Raw genomic sequence first — 27,594 nt, 5'->3', positions numbered from 1 at the left:
GCGTCGACGCACCGGGCCCGGCCGGGAGCACCGCCCCTCGCGGCAGCCGGAACTCGGCGGCTCGGGACCTCAGCTGCTCCGGGCCCAGGCCGGACTGCGGCCATGGCCTCGGCGGCTGTGGAGAGCTTCGTGACCAAGCAGTTGGGCCTGCTGGAGCTCGAGAGGGACGCGGAGGTCGAGGAGCGCAGGTATGGCCGCCGGCCCGGGCCTCGGGGTCTGTCCGGCGGTTCCCCCAGGCCCCCCTACTCTCCCAGCTCAGACCCTGGGCGGACCTCCCTCCTGGGGGATCGGCCTGACCAGCCTTGGGGTCGGGATTTGCCCTCCTGACTCCTCGAGTCCGGATCGCGGCTGTGAAGGGGCTCGGCCTCCCCCAGAGATAGAAGCCTCTTCACCCCCCGGGGCAGCCCGTTCCGTCTGGGGGACCCTTAGGAAGGGTCTGTTCTCCCCCTGAAGTCCCCCCTGAACCTTGCCTCGTAGGTCCTGCCTCTCTCCCCAGTTCCATCCCCAAAGTGTTCTCAGCCCTCTTCCGTCATCGTTCCCTCTGTCAGTGTTTGCGCCTGTTCCGTGCCAGGCCCCGAGTGAGATAGAGTCACTGATGGTCCCCTGGCGGCTGGGTTTGAGCGGAAGGGGCAGGTGGGAGCGGAAACAGTTCCCTTCCAGCGTGACAGGTGCTGACCCGTGTGTGCAAGCAAAGTGCTGTGGGAGCAGGAGGGTGGACAGCTGACCCTGGGGAGCCTTAGGTTGAGGCTGGCTTCGTGGAGGAGGTGGTGCCTGAGCACAGCTTGCAGAAAAATAGGGGTTCAGGTGGATGCGGGGGAGGATATTCCTGGAAGAGATGTGGGGAGGAAGGGCAGCCCTGCAGGCGAGGGTGGAGCCCTGAGAAAGCCGGGCTTGTTTTCGTAGGGCTGAAACTTTGAGAGATGACACTGAGGGCTGTAAAAGCACCCCACATACATCAATCCCTTTAAACCTCACGTCAGCTCTGCGGAGTTGGTTACTGTAATTCTCGTTTTATGTCTAAGGAGGCTGAGACAGAGGTTAAGTCACGTGCTCCAGGTAACACAGGTCAAGCCAGGATTTGAGTTCAGGCAGGCTGATCCCAGAGTTTGCACTCAACCGTTGTGCTGCCCAAGTGGAGAGGAATTGTTTTAGAGGTTTTTGATCGTGATGGTTAAGAGCGTTTGCAGTCCTGTCGACCTCAGTGGGATCCCAGCTCCATGATTTATGGCTGGGTGACTTTGCAGCCTTAGTTACCTCATCTGTAAAATGAGATCATTCTCACAGCAAACCAGTGAGGTGGGAACACAATGATCTCTTAAGTCAAGTGATCAGCACGGTTCAGAGTACAGAGTAAGCACCCATGGGAAGATAGGCGGGGGCCAGATTGGGAAGGGCCTTGTGGAGAAGATTGTATTATATTCTTGTGCAGAGGATGGGCCTCGGCGCAGTTAAGCAGGTCAGGGAGGTGAATAGATTTTCATCTTAGGGGGATCTGTTGGATGTTGCTGCTGGGATTGGCTGGGGAGAACCCAGAGGTAAGGAAGTTAGGAAGCTCAGTTTAGTCCAGAGACGGCCAGTGATGTGGGCTTGAACCAAAGCTGTGGCGGCGAGGAGGAGGCAGGGGTGGATTCTGGGTACAAATGGGAGGGGCCTGGTGGGACTCATTGACACACAGGACCCAGGACAGAAGGTGAAGATGAGCGAAGGTTCTGTCTTGGGAAACTGGGAGGAGGGCACAGACCGTGTTGGGGCTATGGTGGGGGGCAGGTTTGAGAGGGGGCAGGTTTAGAGTTTCCCTGGTCACCCTTAGTGCCTGTGCAGAGATCGCCATCTGTTCTTCCTGCACGGTTGGAAGTAAAAACTGGTAAAATGCAAATACTGAAGTCTCAACATTGGGTGTCTCCCAGGTCCTGGCAGGAAAATGTCTCTCTGAAAGAACTCCAGAGCCGAGGCGTCTGCTTGCTGAAGCTGCAGGTATCCAGCCAGCGGACCGGGATGTACGGACGGTTGCTGGTCACCTTTGAGCCCAGGAGATGCATATCTGCAGCTGTGCTTCCCAGTAACAGCTTTACTTCCGGTCTGTGCATTTTTCTCATAGGTGGACGTTGAGTATTGCTGTCTGCAGGTGTGGGTTGTAAAGACCAGGTCACATACGACCAGTTGGGGAATAAAGCATTGTAATGGAAAACTCTCACTTAGGAATTCAGCAATTATGAGGCTTTTTGGTAGTTTAGATCAGCGCTGTCCAGACTGGCAGCCACCAGCCACGTGGGGTTATTGAACACTCGAAATACGGCTAGTGGTTGCTGCTCGTGTAAAATACACATGAGATTTTGAAGATTTAGTACAAAAAATTTAGAATATCGAGTAATTTCTTTGAATACTGATTATGTCTTGAAATGATAATATTTTTCATATATTGGGTTAAGTAAAACATGATTAAATTTACCTGTTTCTTTTGGTTTTTTAGTATGGCTACTAGAAAATGTAAAATTACACATGACTCTCACATGTCTCTTGAATAGCTCTGGTCCAGATGGTTCAACGTGTGTAGTTGTGTATTCCCAGACCTTCCCTGTGCCAAGGATACTTTGGCTAAACTTGTGGCAGCTCTGCTGGAAAGGAGGGGCAGTTAGAAGAAGCTTCTTAAGCTCACACCTGGGATGCTTGTTTTATTTATTTTTTATTTTTATTTTTTCCTTTGGCCACGCCGCACAGCATGTGGGATCTTAGTTCCCTGACCAGGGATCGAACCTGTGCCCCCTGCAGTGGAAACGCGGAGTCCTAACCACTGGACCACCAGGGAAATCCCTGGGACGCTTGTTTTTGATCAGACCTGGAGACTGGGGGAGAGCAATTCTGCCGAACGCTGTACTTCCACTAGAAAAGTCTCTCTGCCTTGTTTGGTGGTGACAGAGTTTGCTGGTTTCACATTTCGATTTTCTAGACTCTTGCCCCACAGTCGTTGGAATACGGACGGGCTGGGTTTGGAGACAGATAGGAGGAGGGGAAGCTGCTGGTTTGGAGTCAGATCTTACACTTTGCTGTTAAGTGGCCGAGAGTCAGTCACGTGTCCTCTGAAGAACAGAACCAAGGGGATTACAGTTGAGCTTTCGGCCTCGCCATCAGGATGAGTGGGTGGGACTGAATGTACGTGCAGGGCGTTTGTAAGCTCTGAAAACCAAAGGAATAATATGTGTTCAGTTAGTGAGTGTTGTGGAGTGAACGACCTGAGAGGTTGATGAGTAGCTGATAAACAGGAAGCCAGCTGCTGATGTGAAAAAGTACGGAGCTGAAAACCTGACGTGTTGCCTCAGCTCCTGATCAGACGTAGGTGGGGTTGTTAGTTTCTCGTCTCCTGAAGAGCAGTTTTAAGGCTCTGTAGCTGAGAGATGTGAATTCTGCAATGTGGGACCCTACTCAGGGCGGCCGGTGGGGAAGTCACAGTCGGGACGGGGTCGCCTGCGCTCAGCCTCAGGAGGCCCCCGTGTGCAGAACCGGACCTCGGGCCCAGGGGCTCTGCTGCCACCTGCTCTTCGTCTTTAAAAATTGGGGCGGGAGACAGAACAGATTCAAGGTGCAGATGAAACTCATTGGCTGGAAGGAAAGCAGCTAGGACTCAGAATACGCCTCATGCCTGGCTGACGTCTGGCACGTACTCTGACTCGGAATAAATGGCGTGTGAGTGTGTGGGTGGCCCTGGCTGCATCTCAGCGCGGATCCTTGTTTGGTCAGAACTGTCTGTGTTCGAGTGACAGAAACCCCGAGCCATGTGGGCTGGAGCAGGAGGGGGCCGCATGGGTTGTGATAGCTGGAAGGCGGCTGCAGGGCTCAGAGGAGGTCACCTGGGCTCAGTTCCGCTCCGCGTCTCGGCTCCGCCCTCTCCTGGGTCGGCTTCCTTCTCAGGCGCCAAGTGGTAGCAGCTGCAGCCCTCACATCCTCTCCCGTTGCTGGTCCAGCTGGGAAGGGTGAGGGCCTCCTTGCAGCTGTCCACCCGAAAGTCTCACCACGTCTCAGGGGCTCTGATTTGGTCCCTTGTCCATCCCCGAGCCAGTCGCTAGCCAGGGGGCACGTGAAGCCCTGATTGGCTCGGGTGTGGGTCGTGTGCTCCGTCCCGGCATCAGGGGGAGCCTCTCAGACTCGCCTGGTGATGGTGCATCACCAAACAGCTGTCGCAGGAGTGGGGCGGCCCAGCTGAGCGGGCAGCAAACCGCACTGTCCCTCCTCCATCAGTGTTCCCTTTCCACCTGGAATGTTCTCCCCCAGGTGAGCCCGTGGCCCCCACTCTTTCCATGGCCCACCTTGCTTCCGGGTCACCCCTCAGAGAGGCCCTTCCCACACACTCTGCAATGGCACCCTCGTCCCTCTCCACCCTCTGCTGCACTTCATCTTTTTTCTCTCTTTTTTTTTTTTTAATTAATTAATTAATTTATTTATTTTGGCTGTGTTGGGTCTTCGTTTCTGTGCGAGGGCTTTCTCTAGTTGTGGCAAGCGGGGGCCACTCTTCATCGCGGTGCACGGGCCTCTCACTATCGCGGCCTCTCTTGTTGCAGAGCACAGGCTCCAGACGCGCAGGCTCAGCAGTTGTGGCTCACGGGCCTAGTTGCTCCGCGGCACGTGGGATCTTCCCAGACCAGGGCTCGAACCCCTGTCCCCTGCATTAGCAGGCAGACTCCCAACCACTGCGCCACCAGGGAAGCCCCTTTCTCTTTTTTAATACATTTATTTATTTTATTTGTTTTTGGCTGCATTGGGTCTCCGTTGCTGCGCACAGGCTTTCTCTAGTTGTGGCGAGCGGGGGCTACTCTTCATCGCGGTGCACGTGCTTCGCATTGCGGTGGCTTCTCTTGTTGTGGAGCACGAGCTCTAGGCGCGCGGGCTTCAGTAGTTGTGGCACGCAGGCTCAGTAGTTGTGGCTCGTGGGCTCTAGAGCGCAGGCTCAGTAGTTGTGGTGCACGGGCTTAGTTGCTATGCGGCATGTGGGATCTTCCTGGACCAGGGCTCGAACCCGTGTCCCCTGCATTGGCAGGTGGATTCTTAACCACTGTGCCACCAGGTAAGTCCCTGCACTTCATCTTAACTAAAGCCCTTGGCTCTGACCCCTGGTAGGTTTTTGTATTTGTGCCTCTCCTCCCTAACGTGAGCTCAGGGACCGTGTTTTATTCCTAATATAGACCAGCACCCAGAACAGTGCTGGGCACAGAGGAAGACGTTAAATATTTTATTGACTGTCATGTTTGTTTTAAACAGTTCATTGAGCTGCAGTAAATTTTCACATATGATGTTAGTTAAAAGTATTTTTTTTACTGACTTCATTTCTAATGAAAGTAACAGATACAATGTTTGAAATATGCTGGAATTTGTCATATGAAGTAATTCACGTTTAACTTTGTTCAGCGTTTATGTAACTGGTCTTTGCTTCTGTAGGTGACATAGTGGGTCTGTATGAGGAAGACAGTCAGCTGGCCACTGGGATCCTGACCCGGATCACCCAGAAATTGGTTACCGTGGCCTTTGACGAGTCCCATGATTTCCAGTTGAGTTTGGACCAAGAGCATTCCTACAGGCTGTTAAAACTTGCCAATGACATCACTTATAAGCGACTGAAAAAGTAAGTATATGTGACTGGAGGTCACATGTGACATTTTCCTTAAACACACCTCACTTCTGCTGGGCAGAAGAGGGCAGGCACAGCCAGTCTGGGGTGGGTCGCGTGCCCCTCATGGGAGACGGCGGTGGCAGCGTTGCGTGGGGCCTCGGGTGCTGGGTTAATTGCTGGTTTTCACTAAGCCCCTAATTTTCATTTTCTCCTTTGTCAGAACTCTGATTACCCTAAAGAAGTATCATTCTGGCCCCGCGTCCTCGCTCACAGAGGTCCTCTTCGGCGGATCAGACCCCAGCCCTGCCAGTGAGATACGTAAGAGCTTGTAGTTTTCCTTTCCTGGTTGAAATCACCATGGACAGGATCTCGAACAGTGAGACCCTGGGCCATTTTAGCAAGAGTTTGAGAATGTACAGTGAGAAGAAATCTACCTTAGTGTCTTTTTATAAGTTTCTTTGTGTGACTTGCTAGAACTAAGTCTCTTTCCTGTACACGGTGTCAAAGAAGTAGCTCATTCCATTTTTTTTTTATGATGTTCTTTCTAACATATCTAAATATTGAATATTTTTGTTTTGAAATGCGAGGGTATTTCTTCTAGCTCAGTGCCCTGTGAGAACAGAGGATGGCTGATCATGCTTCATGCTCGATAGCATTTTTTTATAGTTTGAAAAGTCTCAGTTCTAAGTGCATTTGATTATTTTCTCAGTATCCTTTAAATTGAAGACAGTTTATTTCTAATTGTAAGAGTGCCGTGTATTAGTCATAGAACGTTTGGAAATAAAGAAGCATATAAACAAGGGAAAGAAATCACTCGAAAACCTGCCACTTAGACTGAGCCTCACTGATACGTGTGTGTATTCTCCTAGTTGTTTTTCCACCTCCACATAGAATAGTTTGACTTACATACAGACACATGCATGTGCACGTGTACACACACACTTACACACACACAGACACCCCACTGTTCTCACGGTGGTCTGTGCAATTTCTCATCTCCTTCAGTGTCTTGGAGAAGCTCATTTTGAGAGGAGTTTATCACCTCATCAAGCAGCTGTCTGTCATTGAACCACTCTGTAGATGTTGGACTTGGCCAGTTTTTATAGTATAGCTTCAGTCGTTCTCACACAACTACCACCCCACACCCTTTTCCTGTCAAGCCGGTGCTCATACCCTGGCGGTGTGTTGGCTCTAAGCTCAGGGCTGCTTTGTACCTTCTCAGATTCCAAAAGCACTCAACATTTCAATACGATTTTATTTCTGCCGACTGTTTACCGAGCGGCTACTGTGAGCTGGGACGGGAACTAGCACGGTATTTGCTGTGTTTCAAGGAACCCGATGCGCCCTGGTTGTAGCCAGCGTCCAGGGGAGGAGGGGACACGCAGGAGCTCTGGGTCGGATGCTCCGTTGCTCTGTCTCCGTCTTACCTCCGGGTCGGCACCCTGTGCCCGTGGGGGTCAGCGCGCGCGTCTCTGCTGTGGGCACCGCGGGGCGGAGGCTGCGGGTGCGAGGCGGGATGCAGCGGCACCTGCTCTCCGAGCGCGGCGCTTACGAAGCAGGTCGTCAGAACCGGCCGTGGAAGGTTCAGAACAGAGACATGGTCCTGGATCTGCTCATAATTCTTTTTGTTGTTTGTTTTCATCGTTTTATGGGCGTTTAAAAAGGGACACTATGGTAGAAGCGAATCTGTTCCCAGAAACATTTACTTTGCAAGAAGCTGTTATTCTGGAGTATGAGTTGGCAGACTTTTTCAATAAAGGGACAGATGGTAAACATTGTAGGCTGTGCCGGCCGGCGCGGCCGCAAGCTGCTGGGGACAGTGTCCCAGGGACCCCTGACTCACCGAGCAGGTGGCCGGCTGGGCTTGGCCTGCGGGCCACAGTCTGCAGATTCCTGGTCCAGGAAAACAAAGCAGGTTGATTTTGCGATGACTGGCTGACCCCTGGGGAGGGCCGGCTTTCTCCCCGTTACAGCCCGTATTTCTGTCGGCACACGCGGGGTCAGGGGTGGGGAGCGCCGGGTGACGGGGAGCTGGAGCCTCACTGTCGCTTGTTCCGCAGCCCCCCTGACCTTCTACAACGCCACTCTGGACGCCTCCCAGCAGGAAGCGGTCTGGTTCGCGCTGTCCCAGAAGGAACTTGCCATCATCCATGGGCCTCCCGGCACCGGGAAGACCACCACTGTGGTTGAAATCATTCTCCAAGCTGTGAAACAGGGCTCAAAGGTGGGCAGTGGGCACCGTGTCCCCGCCGGCACCCCTCACTCCGGTCTGCCGCGCTCGCAGGTGCCCAGCAGGGCCCCAGCCTGGGCTCCGGGGGACTCGGTGGGCAATGCTCCTGAGTGTTTACTGACCGAGCACTGGGCTGGGTCCTTTTCAGTCTCTGACAGTGCCTGGGGTGTGGGGCCATGCTTGGGACCGTTGGTCTGGGGTGGTGACGTCTGGGCTACTGTCGACCAGGCCACGGGCCAGGAGCCGTCCACTCAGCACCCATGCGCTGTGCTCAGGCCCCTGCTGGGCACGCCGGGCGTGCAGGTGACCAGGGACAGTCTGTGCCATTCAGGAGAAGACCCTGCAGCCAGTTGCCCGAGACAGAAGTGTCTCGGTTAATCAGGTGGTCTGGTGAATTGGGCAGAGTGCAGGTTACCGGTTTCCGAGATGTGGAATGTGATATTGTGTGTTATTGTTCGCTTAGATTTTTAATGGTTGAGAAAGGATCTTTCATCCTCATCTGTATCAACACAAGTCAGCGTGGATTCTGAGCACATGGAGAGCTTTTTAGAAAACCTTTCTGAGTCATAAACGTTGGATAAGGATAAGAATTAGAGCAATATGGTCCACGTTTGTAGGTTGACATTTCCTGGGTGCTTCTTATGAACGAGGCACCTTTCTCAGTCTTTCCAGTGTTCGCCCCTTTAATCCTCACAGAAGCCCCGGGCATGGGGACTCTGTGGTCTCGGGCCCCATCCCTCCACAGTGGGTGGCAGAGCCAGGACTCAGACTCGGGCGGCACTCTCCCCAGAGCCCCTGCTCCTGCAGGGAGATCCATGTTGGTTACGAGGCCACGTCCAATGGTTTCCTGCAAATGATTGTCTTGGCAAGATGTTTACCAAGAAAAGCTGGTGAAAGATGACTTACTGGCAGGGAGCAGATTTGATGGTTTAATTGGGTGCCTCTGTTTCAGGAAACAGTGAAACAGGAGACACCTGTGTGCACGCTTCGGTGCAAACCGCCTTTGGCCACCTGGATGGGGTGGGGACTCTCCTCTCCGCCTCCCCTTCCCGCTCCGCCCCCTCCTAAGAGCCAGACTGCAGTTCTGGAAGCAAGATTGAGCCCGTTCAGAAAGGTTTTTCGTCATTCCGCTTTGTCAGATGATAAAGTGACTTGATGGGTGATGAGACGGCTGTCCCGGCCCTGATCATCTCAGGGCACTTTGAGGCCTTTCCTTCCAGGTGCCGGGCACCCTTTCTGGTCCTTTGGAGCCTACCAGGTTCTTAAGACCCGAGGTCTAGTATCCAGATGTTGTGTCGGTTTGCAGTAACACATGTCCTGCAGACTGTCTGCATCCGTCCTTACAGCCGGACGTTTACACTGTAACGTTACTGGTTGCTCACGTTCCACCCTCCTCTCTTTAACTTTCGGACTTTCCATTTGCTTAATGTAAACTTAAGTGATTTCGTTAGAAAAGAAACCACCAAGCCCGAGTTTGCGCTGTGCTTCCCCAGGTCCTGTGCTGCGCCCCCTCTAACATCGCCGTGGACAACCTAGTGGAGCAGCTGGCGCAGTGGAAGCAGAGGCTCCTGCGCCTCGGGCACCCCGCACGGCTCCTGGAGTCCGTGCAGCAGCACTCCCTGGACGCGGTCTTGGCGCGGGGTGACGGCACCCGGATTGTGGCTGACGTCAGGAGGGACATCGACCAGGTCTTGGTGAGCAGCTCTCAGCCGGTGTCCGCCCTGCGTGTGGTGTCATGATGTGCCGTCTTTGCCGGCAGTGCGCTGTATCCTCTTCCTGCTTTTCTCTGGCCTTTGCCGATTCATGTACTTATCGCGAACGTTGGGACCGCCCATTTTTGGTAGAGACCTGTGCTCAGCACTGAACAGGGACTCACCTGTCTTCAAGATAGTTTCATGAAGAGGCGAGCAATCGTCTTGCAGAAAATATTCCTCTTAAGGGTTCCCTGTGTCTGGCATGTTGGCTGGATGATATTGAGCAGCAGAAAAAAAGCCTGAAAATAAAAATTCAGAAAATATGCGTCCTCCCTAAATTTCTAGTCCGTTAATATAAAACATGGTGTGACCCTTGTGAACGAGAGCTAGGTAGGTGATAGGTCAGTTTGAGATGGAGTTTTCTCGTGCAGTTCAGAACTTTCGAGCTCTTTGGTTCTCTAGTTTACACGTCCGCCCCCAGTTCCCTTAATCGCGTGTCCTGCCCTGTATTTGCTCACCGCCAGCCCGTCTCACTGCCTCACATTTCTCTCCTCGTGTCTGGGGCTGGTGCGAAGACTCAGCCTTCCCCACGGACCTGTGGAATAGTGGGAAGCCCAGGGGCGGAGACCAGGACACATGCATGTTACTCAAGGTTAAAGGCGCTGTAGGAATTTGCAGTGATGTGATTCGCGCCGTCACACAGGTGGATGATTTCATTTTCTTTTTTTTATAAATCTATTTATTTATTTATTTTTGGCTGTGTCAGGTCTTCGTTGCTGTGCGCAGGCTTTCTCTAGTTGCGGCAAGCGGGGGCTACTCTTCGTTGCGGTGCATGGGCTCCTCATTGCGGTGGCTTCTCTCGTTGCGGAGCACGGGCTCTAGGCGCGCGGGCTTCAGTAGTTGTGGCTCGCGGGCTCAGTAGTTGTGGCTCACAGGCTCTAGAGTGCGGGCTTCTGTAGTTGTGGCGCATGGGCTTAGTTGCTCCGCGGCATGTGGGATCTTCCCGGACCAGGGCTCGAAGCCGTGTCCCCTGCATTGGCAGGCGGATTCTTAACCACTGCGCCACCAGGGAAGCCCGATTTCATTTTCTTGTTCCTTTTTAAATCCATGCTTTTTGGGACCTCCCTGGTGGCGCAGTGGTTAAGAATCCGCCTGCCAATGCAGGGGACATGGGTTCGAGCCCTGGTCCGGGAAGATCCCACATGCCGCAGAGCAACTAAGCCTGTGGGCCACAGCTACTGAGGCCACTGTCTAGAGCCCGCGAGCCACAACTACTGAAGTCCGTGAGCGACAACTCTTGAAGCCCATGTGCCACAACTACTGAAGCCTGCACGCCTAGAGCCCGTGCTCCACGAGAGAAGCCACCGCAATGAGAAGCCCGCGCACCGCAACAAAGAGTAGCCCCCACTCGCCGCAACTAGAGAAAGCCCGCAAGCAGCAACGAAGACCCAATGCAGCCAAAAAAAAAAAATCCATGCTTTTCAGAGTTTTCTTCTCTGTAAGTTAGACCTCCCTCCTGTCATTCCGGCTAAAACCCCTTCTCCAAAGCAGAAATCACAGATAAGGAAGGGGTTACATGTCTTTTGCGTATGAAAGTAAGTCAGGGTCTAGGTAGACATTTTGGGGGCTGAAGAAAATATTTTACTCTCTTGACAAATGTGGAATAGTGAGAGAAACTCAGCTTCTCTCTGTATAAACTACTAAAACCCAAATCCTGGCACGAGCAGGTGCTTTTTCTTCCCCAGGCGTATGTCTGATGACTGTGCAGGGCAGGGCTGGGCTCCCACCCCTGGGCTCGGCTGAGCTTACGGTTCTTGGAGGACCTACACTCTCCCTTCCTCCCTCTCCCTGTGGAGGTGACAGTGGCTCTAAGGCCAGTCAGGATGTCACCTGTGTGGATCTGTTGCTCCTTCAAGAAAGACTTTTGAGTTTTTAGCGCCTTTGAAGGGACTTACGGAAGTGGACCAATTGATGATAAATAAAAGCATTTTGTGAATTAAAAGGAGCTAAAAATAAGTGCAAAGTCGAGCCAGAATTATGATGTTTTCTTTGCTTTTCTTTACAGGCAAAAAGCAAGAAGACCCAGGATAAGAGAGAGAAAAGTAATTTTCGAAATGAAATCAAGCTGTTAAGGAAGGAGCTGAAGGAGAGAGAGGAAGCAGCCATGCTGGAGAGCCTGGTGGCGGCCAACGTGGTCCTCGCGACAAACACAGGTGAGGGCACGGGCCTCCACCCCATGTGGCCTCGAAGAGGGCTGGGAGTATGCCCTCTTCCTTGGTTTTCTGGAAGAGTTTGGTAGAATTGTCTTTAAAATTGGGTAGAATACACCAATTCCAGCCCTTCGGGGCTTGGAGTTTTCTCTGTAGGGAGGTTTCTTCTTTTTTTTTTGGCCACACTGCACACTGGTGGGATTTTAGTTCCCCAACCAGGGATTGAACCCGGGCCACGGCAGTGGAAGTGCTGAGTCCTAACCACTGAACTGCCAGGGAACTCCCTGTAGGGAGGTTTTTAACTGCAAATTCAACTTCTTTAATTGATATAGGATATTCAGGGTGTCTCTTCTTGAGTGAGCTTGTGTCTTTCAAGGAATTTGCCCATTTAATCTAAGTTGTTCAATTCCTAGGCATAAAGTTGTTCATAATAACCCCTTATCATTTAAAAGTCTATAGCATCAGTAACAATGTCACCTATTTTGTTCCTGATGTTGGTAATTTGTATCCTCTCTTTTTTCCCTGATCTTCTGGCAAGGGGGTTATTAATTTATTGATCACCTCAAAGCACCGGCTTTTGGTATCACCAGTTTTCTCTGTTATTTTTCTGTTTTCTGTTTCATTGATCTCGGCATTGGTTCCTCTGTTATTTCCCTCTTCCCGCTCACGTGGGTCTAGTTTGCTCTTCAATTTCTGTTTTCTTCAGCTGGAAGCAGAGGTCATTGATTTGTATTGATTTGAGACCTGTTGTCTTTTATACTATACGCACTTAGTGTTATAAATGTTTCCCCATGTACTGTTTTCACGACATCCCATAAATTCAGATGTATTGTGTTTTCATTTTCATTCATTGTGAAATACTGTCTCATTTCTCTTTTAATTTCTGTTTTTGACACGTGATGATTTAGAAGTGTGTCATTTTCTTTCCAAATATTTGGAGGTTTTCCAGATAGCTTCCTATCATTGATTTCTAATTTAATTCCATGTGGACAGAGGACATACTATGTACGACTTGGATCGTTTCATTGAGACTTATCTTATGGTCCAGAATGTGGTCTCTGTGAATGTTCCACGTACCCTGGAAAAGAATGGGCTGTCTGGTTTGGTTGAAGTGTTTTTTAATGGTTGATAACTGTCGTTCAAGTCTGTATCTTACTGATTTTCTGTCTATGTGTCCTATCACCGAGCGAGGGGTGTTGAAATCATCCGTAACTACACATTCGTTTATTTCTCCTTGGAGTTCTGTCAATGTTTGCCCTATGTCCTTTGTAGCTCTTTTACTAGGGGCGTAAATGTCATGTTTTCTTTATTAATTAACCAATTTATCATTATGAAATGACCTTCTTTATCCCTAGTATGTTCTTTTTTTGAAATCTACTTTGGTATAAAGATAGCCACTTCAGCTGGAGACCACATTTAGCTGCTTTAGGCCTTTCTAACATGGCCACTTGGTTCTTAAAAGCCAGCAAGTGAGAGAGTCTTGTAGCAAGATGGGTTATAGTCTTCTGTAATGCTACCGTGACGTGACACCCCATCACCTTTGCTATATTCCTTTGGCTAGAAGCAAGGCACGGGTCTGGCCCACACTTAAGGGGAGGGTATTACACGGAGTGTGAATACCGGGAGGCCAGGGTCAAGGAGGGGGTTGCCTTGGGGTCTGTCTGACACAGCCTTTCGTGGGGGCTACTCTAAGGGACAGAGTCCAGGTTCTGATTGACTTTGTAATTATTGTTTCGCCCAGTTGCCTTTTAAATCAGATAGGACAAAAACAGAATTACAAAAATGCTTTCATACTGTCTTTTGTTCTTACCTATGTAGTTGCCTTTATTGGTGCTCTTTGCTTCTTTGTGTGGATTTGAGTTACTGTCTAGGGTTCTTCATGTCACCCTGAAGGGGACTCCCTTTAGTATTTCTTGAAGGGCAGGTCTCAGCTTCTCTTTACCTGGGAATATCTTTTTTCTTCTCTGTTTTTGAGTGACTGTTTTAAGAGGTAGAGTTCTTGGTTGACAGCCTTTTCCTTTTAGTTGTTTGAATGTGTCACCCCCTGCCTCTCGGCCTCTATGGTTTCTGCTGAGAAGGCAGAGTTAGTCTTACTGAGGATCCCTTGTATGTGACAGGTTGTTTCTCTCCTGCTGTTCCTTCTTTGTCTTTCAGCAGCTTGACTGTGGTAAAAGTCTCGGTGTGCTCCCTTTGGGTTAACCACGTGGAGTTTGTTGAGTCCCCTAGATGTGTGCCTTGTTTTTCATCAGATTTGGGAAGTTTTCAGCCATTATTTTTTCCAATATTCTTTTGGCCCCTTTCTTGCTCTCCTTTTCTTCTAGGGCTCCTATTATGCATACGTTGGTGTACTTGACGGTCTTCAAGGTGCTGGTCATGGAATTCATTCTTTATTCTTTCTGTTCCTCAGACTGAATAATTCAGTTGGCCTGTTTCCTGATTCTTCTGCCTTTTCAGATCTGCTGTTTAGCCCTTCCAGTGAATAACAGTTACTGTACTTTTCAACTGCAGACTTTTTTTTTTTTAAAATAATTTCTGTGTCTTTATCGATAGTCTCTATTTGGCGGGACGTCATTCTCAGACATCCCTCGCCTTCACCTCCTGTGGGCGCAGAGCCCCAAGGTGAGCCAGAGGTGAGTGCGTAGGGCCTCCTCTGGTCTTTCCCGAGTGTGCACACAGCCCTTAACACGAGTGTGGCTTCTCGATTCCCGGCCACGTGTCGGAGCTTTCAAAGCCCACGGACGTCTCACTCCCCAGGTTTTCCTTCAAAGCTCTGGTCATCCTACTTTGCGCCAGCTGTTATCCACGGCCTCTGAGAGCACTCGTGTGCAATGGTGGCCTCTGGTTGTTTCCCACTGACACCCCCTGGGGAAGGGCTGTTTGCACAGGGCGAGCTCCAAGTCAGGTCAGAAAAAGACAGTCTTGCGAGTGGGACCTTCCAGGGAACCAGCAGCACGTCTGACAGTGACAGTTCTCTGGGGGTGGGGCTTCGAAGGAGTTCTGTCCCCAGTGGGGCAGGCTGCTGCTTTTCACTGTGACTGCAGGCCATTGGTTTCAGGGCCAGCACAGAGCTGGGAGCGGTGCCTGTGCACAGGAATGCCACAGAGCCCGCTCTTCTTGCCCAGAGTTAGTCAGTTTTCGGAGCAGACACTCCTGGATTGCTGTAAGCTTTGGATTGATTGCTGGAGTTCTGAAACAGTCGCTTCTGACAGCTTTGTCAGTGTTCTCGTTGCTTTAGCGGTGGAGGGAGTTTCCAGAGGCCCTTAGTCAGCCGATTCTGCTCACATTCTTCTCTGACTGACTTTAATGCAGCACCCGCTGGAAATCACAGCCGCCCTTCTGTGCAAGGTCAGCATGTGGCCTTTTAGGTCCCTCCTGCTTAGACTGGGGAACGGGAGTGAGATTCCTAGAAGCGCTTCCCTTTGCAACGTGAAATCACAGCCATAATCCAGGCACAGCTCTTAGCTATCCAAAGCCCCGTCCCAATTCTGCCTTCTCTGCAGACAGACTCCCTAACCGTCTCTGAAAAGTCGGGCTCAGGAAATTTATCAAGATGTAGGTCTTAGTCATAAGATAATATACATCTTAACGTAATTAACCTAGGGGAAAAGGGCAAGAACTCACATTTGTAGCATTTGTTAAAGCCTATCATCTTGTGGCAGGCACTTGATATATATTATTTAATATGTGTGCTACATGTTTATATATGTATTTGGACAACCGATATGTGTTACTTGACACATCCGTGCTCTGTTAGTATGTGGTATGTGTAACGGTCTGTGAGATGCAGGTGTTGTCCACGTCTGTAGATGAGGAGCTGGGGTCGGGTGGCTTGCCCAAGGCCTCGCCGCTGTTTGTGAGCGTGGGCATGGGCCCCGGGTCTCGCCCGCACTGGACCTTGTTCCACTGTTCGGCTCTGGGTTCCACGGAGGAGGCACTGGTGCGGTGGTTCTGTGTTGCTGGTACTTGGGGGTTTTTCCCTGGGTGAACGCCCAGCAGTTCATTGTTCTGTGTGTTCAAGAGAACACCTAAGAAGAGAATTAACTAAATTCTAAATTCAGAAAATGATACAGAAATAATATTTAGAATTAAGACAGCCTTCCAAGGATTTGGGGTCCCAGCCCCAAAGGGCTGATTGACTTTGGTGAATGGAACGTTGGAGTGGCCCATGGCCAGGGGCGCACTGCTTCACACTTACACGTGGAGTGGGCTGGAACCGTGAGCTCCGGAACGTCCTTCCCAGGTTTTATTCCCAGGTGCAAGCATATTACACGAGCCTTAATACAAGACTAGATGATGAAACGGTGGCTTGTTGGTGGCTCTTTTGGGGTGACTGCAGCTAGGATGACACAGCCGGTGCATCCTGTAAAGGCTTACGGTTCTGATTTTGACCAGGTGCCTCTTCGGATGGTCCCCTGAAGCTGCTGCCAGACGGCCACTTCGACATGGTGGTCATTGACGAGTGTGCCCAGGCCCTGGAGGCCAGCTGCTGGATCCCCCTGCTGAAGGCCAGGAAATGCGTCCTGGCCGGAGACCACAAACAGCTGCCCCCCACCATCATCTCTCACAAGTAAGGCCCCTCCGCCCCTCAGCTGCCACCCCCTTGTCTATCCCTCGAAGCCCAGCCCAGAAGCCCCGGGCTCACCCGGAGGCCCTGGAGGTGCTGGGAAGCCTGGCCGATGTGCTGACTTAAGGATGTGCGGTGGGCAGGTGGCGCCCTGGGCACCTGAGCCCCCACTTCGGCGGAGGGAAAAGCCTGGGGTCCTCCTGATCGGAGGCTTGGTTTCAGTTACACCGCACAGAGGAAGTAGGGTCTCAAGATGTATGACTCACAGATCCCAGAAGAGGGGACGCGGCCAGTGGGGGAGGGGCAGCCGTCCAGCCCAGGTCACTAGAGAGCGGCTGGCAGACCTGTCGTTTATAAGCTGGTGGGGGCCGAGGCCACTGGCTTTTCCCGGGCTTCACTGTCAGGGGTGGTTGTAAAAGGCGCCCCGGGCGAAGCAGAGCAGGAGCGGGAGCCCTGAGCTCGGGTCCTTCCTGGGCGTGCGGGCTCTGGCACGAGCGGGATGGTCACGCTGTGAGGCCGCCCGGGCAGCAGCTCCGACAGCAGTGGGGTTTCTCATCCCGCCGGGGGTGCCGTCCTCCGTGCGCTCCTGCACTCGCTCGTTTAGACGGCAGCTCGGTCAGACGTGTGCTCCCTGAGGTCGCGGGTCGAGTGGTGTCCATCCTTGCGGCCCCAGAACCGGGCGCGTGCTCAGTCCCTGCCTGTCGAGTTGACGTCCTCTAACGGGGCGGCAGGTGGAGGTGCGCGTTCGCGCGGGGGTCCCGGGGGAGAGCTGGTCCCCTGGGTGGCTGCGTGACTGACTCTGGCTGATTGACCCTCATCTGCAGGCACGTCCTTCCACTGAGGGCGCGAGGGGTGGCTCAGGGGACCGCGCTCCTGCCGCTGTAGAGACGCAGCAGTCAGTCCCTGGTGGTGTGACTGCTTCCTGGGTGCCTGCTGCCGCCACCGGGCCTCTTCACCCCGTCCGCAGACCCCCCAGGGCTCCGGCCACGCTGGCCCCTCCGTCCCTCCTCCCCGGGTGTCAGGGGTCCCGCCCGCCCTTCATTCACTTCTCTGTCATCCCCGTCGACGGCTCGCTCGCCTGGCTTTCTCAGCACTCGGCACTCCTGGCGGTGGTGTGCGTCAGTCCATCGTTTACTTCCCAGCGGGAGTGTGAGGCCTGTGAGGCCTGGGGACAAGGCCTGGCCCTTGGTGTCCCTGAGCAAACTGGCCTCTTCCGGGCCAGCTCCCACGCCCAGGTCCAGGGGCGGCTCCCGGAGGCTGAGGCCCCCGCGAGATCAGGAGGAGATCTCGGCCCTCTCCCTGCTGTTGCTGTTGTAGACGAGGGTCTCCTCCAGTCCGTGCGAGGGAGGCCGTCGGTGGAGCTCGCAGGAGGGGGGTGGGGACCCCGGAGCTGAGGAGTGTGCAGGTCAGGGTCCCCCGGGAAGGGGCGTCCGGCCGGGGGCTTCAGAGTGAGGGCGCAGAGTGTGGGGTGAATAAAGTGGGAGACGTGGTTTGGAAGATGGTCCTGGTGGGAGCGGGCGTGCGTGTGGGGACGGGCTCGGACGCTCTCCAGAAGTGGGGCCTCGGGGGTGTCGATTCAGTGGCTGGTTCCGGAGGAGGCCCGGGGGGTCCTGGGAAGCGGGTCTCTGGGTGGACGGTGTGCCCTCGGGGAGGGGGCACCGTATGGTGTCTGTGGAGAAAGTAGGGTGATTTGGGGGGAAATCTGTCTGGGGGGTCGTGCTGGGTGTTTCTGGGTTTGTGGTTGGGGCTGGTAGTCACGTCACCCCTCCTGTCCTTGGCGCTGCTTTTAGTAGGTACCTTTATCAGACAGCATCAACTGCAGAGGTGTGGTCAGTCGCGGAGGGAGGACGGATGCCTGGAGTCACCCTGGGCACGCTCCCTCGGTGGTTAGGGGAGGCTTGGAGCCCGGCGGCCTGGCCGGGTCCTGGCTCTGCGGCTCACTGGCTGGGCGGCCTCGGGCTGGTCTCGCTCTCCTCGTGTGGAACAGGGGAAGCGTACCAGTAACCGGCTCAGGCTTTGTGAGGATGAGGCGAGTTAATCGGTGTAAAGTGTCGAGAGCGGTGTCTGGTGCGTGGGAAGCACCCAGCAGCCGTCAGCTACTCCTCTTGTTAGTAGTGGACTCCTCACGGCCGGAGTGTGTTGGAATTTTTAAAAGCTTGTCTGTGTTAGTTCCCTTTAGCTGCTGTAACAAATTACCACGAACTCAAGCAACAGGGGTTTATTAGCTTACAGTTCTGGAGGTCCAAAATCAGTCACTGTGGCTTGAGATCAAGGTGTGGGCGGGGCTGGTTCCTTCTGGAGGCTCCGGGCAGAATCGGTGCCTTTGCCTCTCCCAGCTTCTGGAGCCACCTGCCTTCCTTACCTTGTGACCCCGCCTCCGTCTTCAAAGCCGGCTCTGCAGCATCTTCACGGCTTTCTTGTCACATCTCCTTCTCTGATGCTGACCCTCTGCCTCCCTCTTAGAAGGCCCCTGTGATGGCGTGGGCCCTCCCGGATGACCCGGGATCCTCTCCCATCTCTGCTCCTCCCCTTTGTCACCGAGGTCACATGCTTGCAGGTCCCAGGATTAGGATGTGGGCACCTCTGAGGGGCCGCACCCTTAGTTCTAGGTCAGAAGTGGGGCATGGGTTGCGTGCTGAGGTTTGAGGACTGCTTTCCTCCCCGGCCCCTGGTTTCGGCGGGACTCAGGACTCAGGCCCTCCCTCCTTGTTCTCCCCTTGGGGCAGGGCCGCACAGGCGGGGCTGTCGCTGAGCCTGATGGAGCGGCTGGCGGAAGGGCATGGCGCCAGGTCGGTACGGATGCTGGACGTGCAGTACCGCATGCACCAGGCCATCGCGCGCTGGGCCTCGGAGGCCCTGTACCAGGGACAGCTCACGACCCACCCTTCCGTGGCCGGGCACCTCCTGCGGTGAGTGACTCCGCTCGCTACACCCCCGTCCCCTGTGTCACCTGAACCACGTTCCATGAAGATCTGAGAGTGAAAGTGGCCTCTGAGACTGGATTTCTGCATTTCGCCCTGGAGAGCTGGGTCGGGCTCATGCAGTCTGAGGTCCCTCGCTCTCTGCACCGTCCGCTGTCCTGTCGGGGCAGGGGGGCGGGCTGGGGGAGAAGGGCAGCGGGGCTCCTGTTTCTGGGACCCCAGCGCCACTCTGTCGCCGGGGCCTCGTGTGTTCAGTCTCACCTGTGTGCAGGGACCTCCCGGGGGTGGCTGCCACGGAGGAGACGGGTGTCCCGCTGCTGCTGGTGGACACGGCCGGCTGCGGGCTGTTTGAGCTGGAGGACGAGGATGAGCAATCGAAAGGGAACCCCGGTGAGCCCGCCTGCAAAGCGCCAGCCTTTCTGATTAAAAAGACCCCGAGCTGCGCTTTGAAAACAGAAGCCCCTCTCAGTTGCCCACGTCACAGAGGAGCCGGGCGAAGGGAGGGGGAGGAGGTGAGGGCACGTTGCTCGCTGGGGAGCTGGTCCTGAGCCAGACGCCCTGGGAGGTGGAGTTCTCGACGGGCGGACGGCCCCGAGTCAAGGGATTGGGTGGGCCCAGGTCGCGTCCTGTGTCCTCGTTCAGAACCGAGTGGCCCGGCGCCGCCTGGCTTGGCCTTGGGACGCGACCCTGGCTCACTCACAGGGCTGCCAGTCAGTGGAACGCACAGCCGTTCTTCTGCTGCAAGAGGAGGCTCCCGTCAGCTGCGGGTCCTGTGCTGTTTGCCGGGCCTGGTGGCCCCTCTGCCCCAGGGTGTTGGCTCGCAGGAGTCAGGCCCAGTGTGAGAGCAGCCTGTCGGCACAGACGGAAAAGCGCTTAAAAAACAGGTGTGCAAGGCGTGCCCCGCCTCATGCTGAAGAGTCGCCCATTTCCCTCCAGGTGAAGTGCGCCTCGTCAGCCTGCACGTCCAGGCGCTGGTGGACGCCGGTGTCCAGGCCGGCGACATCGCCATCATCACGCCATACAACCTGCAGGTGTGGGGCTCCGCTGTCTCTGTGTGTGTCGGGCAACTCGCCGCCCCAGAGGGGCCAGAGGGAGAGGGCGATTTATGGGCTCTTGGGACGAAAGCTCCAGGGTGGAACTGACCACATCCTGACTGGATCCAGGGCTCAAATGACCTCAGCAATGGCCTCCGTCCACCTGTCCGTGTTTTCCCCCTGCCATGCCGTCCCCTGCCCCATCCTGGGCTCTCGCCTGGTTAGCTGTGTCGGCTGCGTTTTCAGGCCTGCCCTCGGGGGCCAGGCAGCCTCAGCCCGACGTCGTCCTTCCAAGGTGGTCCCGGGGGCCGCCTGTCTCCTTATGGCACTTCCCACGGGAGTCTCAGCTTTGAGTCTTATTGGTCCGGCTCAGGTTGTCCCGTCCCTGAGCCGCTGGCCATGGCCGGATGCTGGGTCCTTGCCCCTCCCGGGGTCGGCCTTCCGGCTCATGGGACACCACGGGGCTGGCGCGGCTCCGGAGGCTGCCCGAAGGAAGGTCGGGGGCGCGGCTGTCGCCTGGAGAAGGCCGTGGGTCGGGACCAGCAGACACAACAGACGTCTGCTGCCTTCTCTTGGGCTTTTTTGCCGTTTCCCCTCTCAGTGCCTCTGTGCTCGTGAAGCAAAGCCTGCCTGCTTTGGTAGGAAAGACGTACCTGCTTCAAAGCATTGTGAGGCCCGCAGATCAGTTGCCGTCCCGGTTTGGAGGCGTCACACGTGGGGATGTCTGAGCCAAGCGAGATGGTGGCACGCACGTCAGCGCTGGGGTGTGGGTCACAGCTGCCACGTTTGTGTGCTGTCTTATCTGTTGTGCGCACGCCCGCGGGAAGAGCGGTTCTCGGAAGCCTTCTCCCCGAGGCTCCTGCGGGGCCTCCCTGGGGCCTGGCAGCTCTGCAGGGCCAGGCCTCCGCCGGGCTGAACGGCAGCGTGTCCAGGCCGCCCCGACCTGGGCTGTGATGTGTGGCCTCGCTTGGTGTTTCAGGTGGACCTGCTCAGAGAGAGCCTCACGCACAGGCACCCGGAGCTCGAGATTAAGTCCGTTGATGGCTTCCAGGGCCGAGAGAAGGAGGCTGTGATCCTGTCCTTCGTCAGATCCAACAGGAAAGGTGCGGAGCTGGGAATTCCCTGGTGGTCCAATGGTTAGGACTCGGCGCTTTCACTGCCCAGGGCCCAGGGTCGATCCCTGGTCGGGGAACTAGGGTCCCACAAGCCGAGCGGGGTGGCTGGGGAGGCCGGGACGCTGCTGCAGAGGGGGGTCCCGAGAGCCCAGAGCTTGTCTCCTGGCCTGCAGGCCAGTTTAGCCTCCGGGCATGGCTTCTGCGGCCAGGGCTTGTGGATGTTCCATCTGGTAAGAAAATTGTACCCAGAAACAGTTGTTAGTTAACGGGCTCTGTGAGTCGTTTCCAGTACGAGGTTGGCAGCAGATAAGAGGGGGGGATAAGCTGAGGCGGGGGAAGAACACACTGGAATGTCCCTGGCGCTTTCCCTCGTGTGTCGGCCGCAGCTGCAGCCCTGGGCTGTGTCCTGGGTCTGGGCTTAGGGAGAGGACTTTGTACCGACTTGGGAATGAGCGGCAGTCTGGTAGCAGCCAAAGCCCCAGGTGGGACCTCAGGACCGTCCTAGATGGCGGCTGGGGGCCGAGGGGTGGGTGCTGAGCGACGGGGCCCCTGGCTGCGGGGGTGGACGGAGCCACGTGGTTCTTCTCGGGTGATGGTCGCTGATGGGGGGAGGCCTGCCTTCCTAACCCTTAGTCTCTGCTCCCCGCGCCCCCTGGCTCGTGTGCAGGTGAGGTTGGCTTCCTTGCCGAGAACCGGCGCATCAATGTGGCCGTCACCCGCGCCCGGCGCCACGTGGCCATCGTCTGCGATTCCCACACCGTCAACAGCCACGCCTTCCTGAAGACCCTGGTGGACTACTTCACGGAGCACGGGGAGGTGCGCACAGCCTTTGAGTACCTCGACGACATCGTCCCTGAGAACTACTCCCGTGAAGGTGCCCAGGGCCCTGGCCAGGCCGGCGCGAAGCCCCGCGGCTCTGCCGCGACGGCCAGGAGGGCTCCCGGGAGCAGGCGGCCCACGGGGGCCGCGCTGGGTCGGAAGAAGCCAGGCACGGCGCCTTTGTCCTCCGAGGCCCAGCCTCAGCCCAGCCTCAACGGAGGCGGCCGGGAGGGAGCCAGGAGCAGAGAAGGCGCAGAGCAATTCAGGGCCGTGATAATGGAGTTCGTGGCCAGTGAGAAGACACAGCTAGAGTTCCCTGCCTCCCTGGATTCGCAAGACAGGATGTGGGTCCATCAGATCGCGGAAGAGTATGGGCTGAGGCACGAAAGTGCCGGGGAGGGGAAGGAACGGTTCATCACCGTGAGCAAGAGGGTCCCACCGGCCCCTGCGGCTCCAGCACTCCCGGCAGGGCCTGGCAGCAAAGCCCCTCTGTGTCCAGAGCCCCCCAGCCCTGTGCAGACAGAGCCCCCCATCGGGGAGCAGAGCAGCCAGGGCCAGCCGGACCTGAAGGCGCTGCACCTGGAGAGACTGCAGAGGGCGGGGAGCCAGCAGGAGCCGCGGGCCACGGGCTTCGGGCCGCGGAAGTTAGCAGAAAAGAAAAAGAAGAAAGAAACAGAAGGTAAGCTGGTTGACTCGCGAGAACATGGGTGTGGTGTCCCCTTTACTGGGGAGTTTGCCCCACCGCAGACCCACCTGCCACCCTCGAAAGAATCAAGACCCCTTCCCGGTGGTGCCCCTGCCCTGATCCTGCACTTTGTGCCGGGTTTCAGTCGGTGTGGTCTGAGTTCCCTGAGGGCCATGCTAGTCACAGTGGCCTCTGTGTGCCCGGGGCCTCGCCTAGGGCCCGGCAGGTAGGGAGCCCTCAGAGCTTCTACTGCAGGTGAAGGGCCCGGAGGAGCAGCCGGCGTGGGCCCGGGGCCCCTGGGAACGGAGGAGCAGCCGCAGCGCCCTGCCGCGGCCACGGCGCTCCTTCCACGGGCTCGCGGGGTCCCAGGCAGGGCCGCGCACTCCGCTGTCGCATCCCGGGCTGTGCTGGCCCTCTGCTGGGGCGCCCGGGGCCTGTTTACTCTGCACCCCCGTCCCATACTGAGATTGAAGGTCCAGGGTCTGGATTTTCTGGAGACGCCTCGGTGAGCTCTGTTACAGCCGCTTCCCTCTTGGCAAGACCGCGAAGCCGGTCCCGTTCCCCGTATCCCTTGATGCCTGTATGCAAAGCTGCACGAGCATAATTCTCAGCTTTCAAAGCCAGCCGTCCTGCGTCTGAGGGTCCGTCTGAACTCGCTCCATGACATTTAGTGAGCGACCTCTGTGTGCCAACCTTTGTGCTAGTGAGCAAGACGGACGCCACCTCCGCCCTGTGGGAGCTGACACTCTGATGCGGGAAGGAGATGCTTCACTCCTGTTTAAACCCCACTGAGAACATGTAACTGCCATGGAGGACGGGGGCCAGGAAGGCATGACCGGAGGACCTGGCCTTCCTTCCAGAGGAAGGTGTGGGGCGTGGCCACTGGAGGACCGAGCGCCCTGTGGAGACATCACCCCATTTCAGGGGTGCTGGCACTGCTCGGGGTTTGAACTGCTTGAACGCTTCTTCAAGCAGCCAGAATTATGGTGTAATTTCAGAATTACGACCATATTATAATTGTGTCTCTTTTCCTCTTCTGAGTGTTTTCCTACAACTTTAAAAGATTTTCACACACCTGGTTACGAACGTTAAGGTTTTGTTAACCCTGGCCGGTGAACGTGCAGTAGTTCATCTGACCATTACCCTGGAGGCATGGTAGTTTGGGTTTTTTTGTACTTAACGAGGTAAGGAACATTCTCACATTTAAATGCTTTTCTGGATTTAAGAGGATGAACTTTGTGCAGGCCTGCTTCCTGCACTGCCAGCCCTTTCTGGAAACTCATGCCTTCACTGCCTGGTGTGACTGGTCGTCGGTTCGGTGAGGGACCCAGCTCGATGGTGCGTCTGCTCACTCGCTGTGGCCCCGAAAGCAGGAGGCCGGGTGCAGCTGCTCGATGGGGCAGCCGTGGGCCCAGCGGGAGAGTTCTGGTCCGACTTCTTTCTCCTTGCCTGTTTGGGTGACGCCTTTCTCCCCTCACAGGACCCATGACCATAGATCTGCCCGCCGGGGAGGACTTTGACGCCCTCGTCTCGGCTGCCATCAAGGCTGACAACACTTGCGGCCTCGCCAAGTGCACAGCCAGCGTCGTAACCCTGGGCCAGCTCTGTCTGCACTGCGGCCGCCGTTACTGCCTCAGCCACCACCTGCCCGAGGTACGCGGGCCCTCGGGCTCGGGCAGTGGGGAGGGCGGCAGGGCTTTGTCTCCAGGGCGCAGATCCTGGGTGTATGCACCCCATACAGACTGTGGGCCTGTATGTGTGTGTGTCACCCACATACTGTGGGCCTGTGTGTGTGTGTGTGACCCACATACAAACTGTGGGCCTGTGTGTGTGTGTGTGTCACCCACATACTGTGGGCCTGTGTGTGTGTGTGACCCACATACAAACTGTGGGCCTGTGTGTGTGTGTGTGTCACCCACATACAGACTGTGGGCCTGTGTGTGTGTGTGTGTCACCCACATACAGACTGTGGGCCTGTGTGCGTGTGTGTGTCACCCACATACAAACTGTGGGCCTGTGCGTGTGTGTGACCCACATATAAACTTTGGACCTGTGCGCGTGGGTGTGTCACCCACATACAAACTGTGGGTCTGTGCATGTGTCACCGCCAAGCAGATAGATATCACCCTGCCAGGGAGGTGTGGGAGTTGGCGCTGCACTGGCATCTGCTTGGAGGAGGGTCTGGGCAGGGCTGCAGGAAGGGTTTTGGGCTCTAGCTGCCAGCCCTGCCAGGGTGTGGACCCTGCCCGCCCCCCACCCCCGGGAGCCCGTAGGTGAGGGTCCATGTGCGGGAAGGATAGGGAGCCCCTCCGAGGTTGGTGCTGGGGCTTCATGACCCCCCGAGCTCTGCGATGGCAGAACTGGGGGCCTCTTCCCCCGCGCCCGGCGCAGCACCGCCTCTTGTTCCCCCAGATCCACGGCTGCGGGGAGAGGGCTCGCGCCCATGCGCGGCAGAGGATTAGCCGGGAAGGGGTCCTCTACGCCGGCAGCGGGACCAAGGACAGGTCCCTGGACCCTGCCAAGAGGGCGCAGCTGCAGAGGAGGCTGGACGAGAAGCTGGACCAGCTGACCGGCCGGCGGAGGGGCAAGAGGAAGGAGACGGGGAAGTGAGGCCGGGAACCCCACCGCCTGCACCGCCTCTGTGTCTGAAGCTGTGGCCGCCGGTGAGCGGGGCTGCCCCCGGCGTCTTTCCGTCCCCGGCGGCAGCTCCTGGCGACAGTGCTGCAGGCAGAGCCACGCCGTCTCCCCGGTGACGGGTGAGGGGGCTGCGGGAGCCCCGGGTGGTTAGCTGCTCTGACGCGGTGGGTCGCGGTGGAGAGGCCGGGGGCACAGCTAGGGCCAGTGGCCGCTTCTCAGGGCTGCTGTAGGGAAGGCCCTGGAGTGCTGCGTCCCCTTCCTCACTCGCGGCCCAGGCCATTCCCCGAGATCCCGCCCTCGGAATCATGGGCTGCTGCTTCCGGTGTCGGGAAGGTTCTGTTCCCTCGGACACCTGCCTGGGCTTCAAACTCCATAAAAGTGATGTCCCCGCCGTCCAGGGCTGGCCAGCGTTCAGCCCGTCAGGTGAGAGAGGGCGCACAGGTGATGTCTCGGAGCTGGCACTTCTCCTGCGTGCCCGCATGCACGACTCGCCCCTCGTTGGGGCTGTGACTCACCGAGGCCGTCTTCTGTCTGTCCCCTCGTGGCTGCGGTGGCCCCAGCCTGACCTGACAGCTCTGGCCGTTCTGCTGCTGTGCAGGCCCTCGGTCAGGCCCAGGTGTGGTTCACGAAGGCTCCCTGGCCGGCGCCTGCCCATCCTCGGCGCCGTTCCCGGTGATGGTCTTGGGAAAGAGCCACCCCAGAGCGCCGGCGCTGCTGACCCCTGCAGACCCAGAGCCCCCGGAGGTGTCCTCCCGGGTCCCTCGTTGAAGAGAACCCCAGGTGGATGTATTCTTTTATCCGCAGAGTTTTATGTGTTTCAAAGGGATATGAGTGATTTAAAAACTAAATAAAAATATGTGCACGCGGTCCACAGTATGTGTGTTATGTGTCTCCGATGGTCGTTCTTCCCCTCTTTGCTCAAAGCGTCACTTTCCGAAGTGGTTGAGAACCGGTGAGCGCAGGACACTCGGGGCCTTGGGGGGGAGGTGGGCGCTGGCCACGCGGGGCAGCTCTTGTCCTGGGCCAAACGACAAGGGGGAGAAAACGTACCTGTTCTGCTTGATTTTCTACCAACTGGAACGAAAGTTTCAAGTTGGCAGGTGTAGCACTGTGAACTGGAGAGGAAAACACAGGGTCCGGCTCGAAGGAAGGACAGCGCTGAGGATGGCGCTTTGCCTAGAGCCGCCGCTGGAGAAGAGGCCGGGCCTGCACGGGGCCTCCGGGCATCGGTCTGGCTCCTTCCCTGTCACCTACTGCGCCCTCCCGCCCCCGTCGTCATTCCCATCCCCGGGGCCCTCAGAGCCACTGGTGTTCAGGTGTCTGGGTTTTTGGCCTCAGTCTCCCTCTGGAGCTCCCCCCGCAGATGCCATTTATCCAGCTTCTTGATGGAGCCTGTCCTCCCCACCAGGCCCACACGCTTGACCACCCTGCGTTTGCCAGTGCTGGGCCCCGCCCCCCGCCTGGCGGCCCTCTCTGTGCCCCCTCTCGTGGGGACGCCCCACCCCTGCCCAGGCCCGACACCCACTCTGCACCACGGCCCCTCCTCCTCCCCCTTCCGTGGACGCCTTCCTCGCTCGCTCCCGTGAAGTGGCTGTAGGACTGAATTTTTCAGGGAGAGGAAGGAGTGGGGACCCGGGTGCATTGTGTCTTTAAGTGCCACACACGGTCTGGTGATGATTCGTGTCAGCGCAGAGGGCACTGCCTCGTGTAGAGCCGCAGTTCCCGCTGCCCTTGAGGGCCCTGGCTGGTGGGAAATGTGAACGTGGCTACAAGGTCACAAGGTGTCTGCATTTGAAGCATCGTTTCATGGTTGCTGAGGGGTACAGCGGCAGCTCTTTTGCCTCCTGAGGGTGCTAATCTCCCTGCCTCTGTGGTAACAAGCCCCGATCCCCTCGCCACAGGGAGGCTCTGGGTCCTCGGCTGGATCAGAGAACACACCCTAACAGCCACAGGAGGACCAGGTTCAGGGATGGGCCAGAATCCAAACAGGGCCCATCAGGGATCTACCCTGGGGTCCACAGACAGATGCTAAAAGAAAAGTGTTGGTTCTTCTTCCACCAGGGATGACCCACAGCCGCCCCTCCTG

At 56.2% G+C, this 27,594-nt stretch overlaps 1 protein-coding gene across 1 annotated transcript; it reads left to right on the top strand.

Moving 5' to 3' along the window:
- The first annotated feature begins 2 nt into the window (after positions 1–2).
- Positions 3–26,384, top strand: IGHMBP2 (immunoglobulin mu DNA binding protein 2). Its single transcript, XM_082342558.1, has 15 exons — positions 3–188; positions 1,908–2,077; positions 5,428–5,611; positions 5,820–5,917; positions 7,660–7,823; positions 9,323–9,523; positions 11,589–11,736; positions 16,126–16,300; positions 19,024–19,206; positions 19,490–19,608; positions 20,155–20,249; positions 21,232–21,355; positions 22,035–22,865; positions 24,352–24,524; positions 25,284–26,384. The coding sequence occupies exons 1-15, from the start codon at positions 103–105 to the stop codon at positions 25,479–25,481; spliced, it is 2,949 nt and encodes a 982-aa protein (XP_082198684.1). The 5' UTR covers positions 3–102; the 3' UTR covers positions 25,482–26,384.
- The last annotated feature ends 1,210 nt before the right edge of the window (positions 26,385–27,594 follow it).

This window comes from Balaenoptera borealis (genome assembly GCF_965194805.1).
Source record: "Balaenoptera borealis genome assembly, chromosome: 11".
NCBI classification, from domain to species: Eukaryota; Metazoa; Chordata; class Mammalia; order Artiodactyla; family Balaenopteridae; genus Balaenoptera; species Balaenoptera borealis.
This window is presented reverse-complemented; position numbering and strand designations above follow the sequence as displayed.

Bases quoted from the DNA above. Each gene is read 5' to 3' on its own strand.
- IGHMBP2 (XM_082342558.1), top strand. From the start codon at position 103: ATGGCCTCGGCGGCTGTGGAGAGCTTCGTGACCAAGCAGTTGGGCCTG. The intron at 2,078-5,427 runs GTCTGTGCATTT...TTGCTTCTGTAG, and splicing joins CAGTAACAGCTTTACTTCCG to GTGACATAGTGGGTCTGTAT. The intron at 11,737-16,125 runs GTGAGGGCACGG...GATTTTGACCAG, and splicing joins GGTCCTCGCGACAAACACAG to GTGCCTCTTCGGATGGTCCC.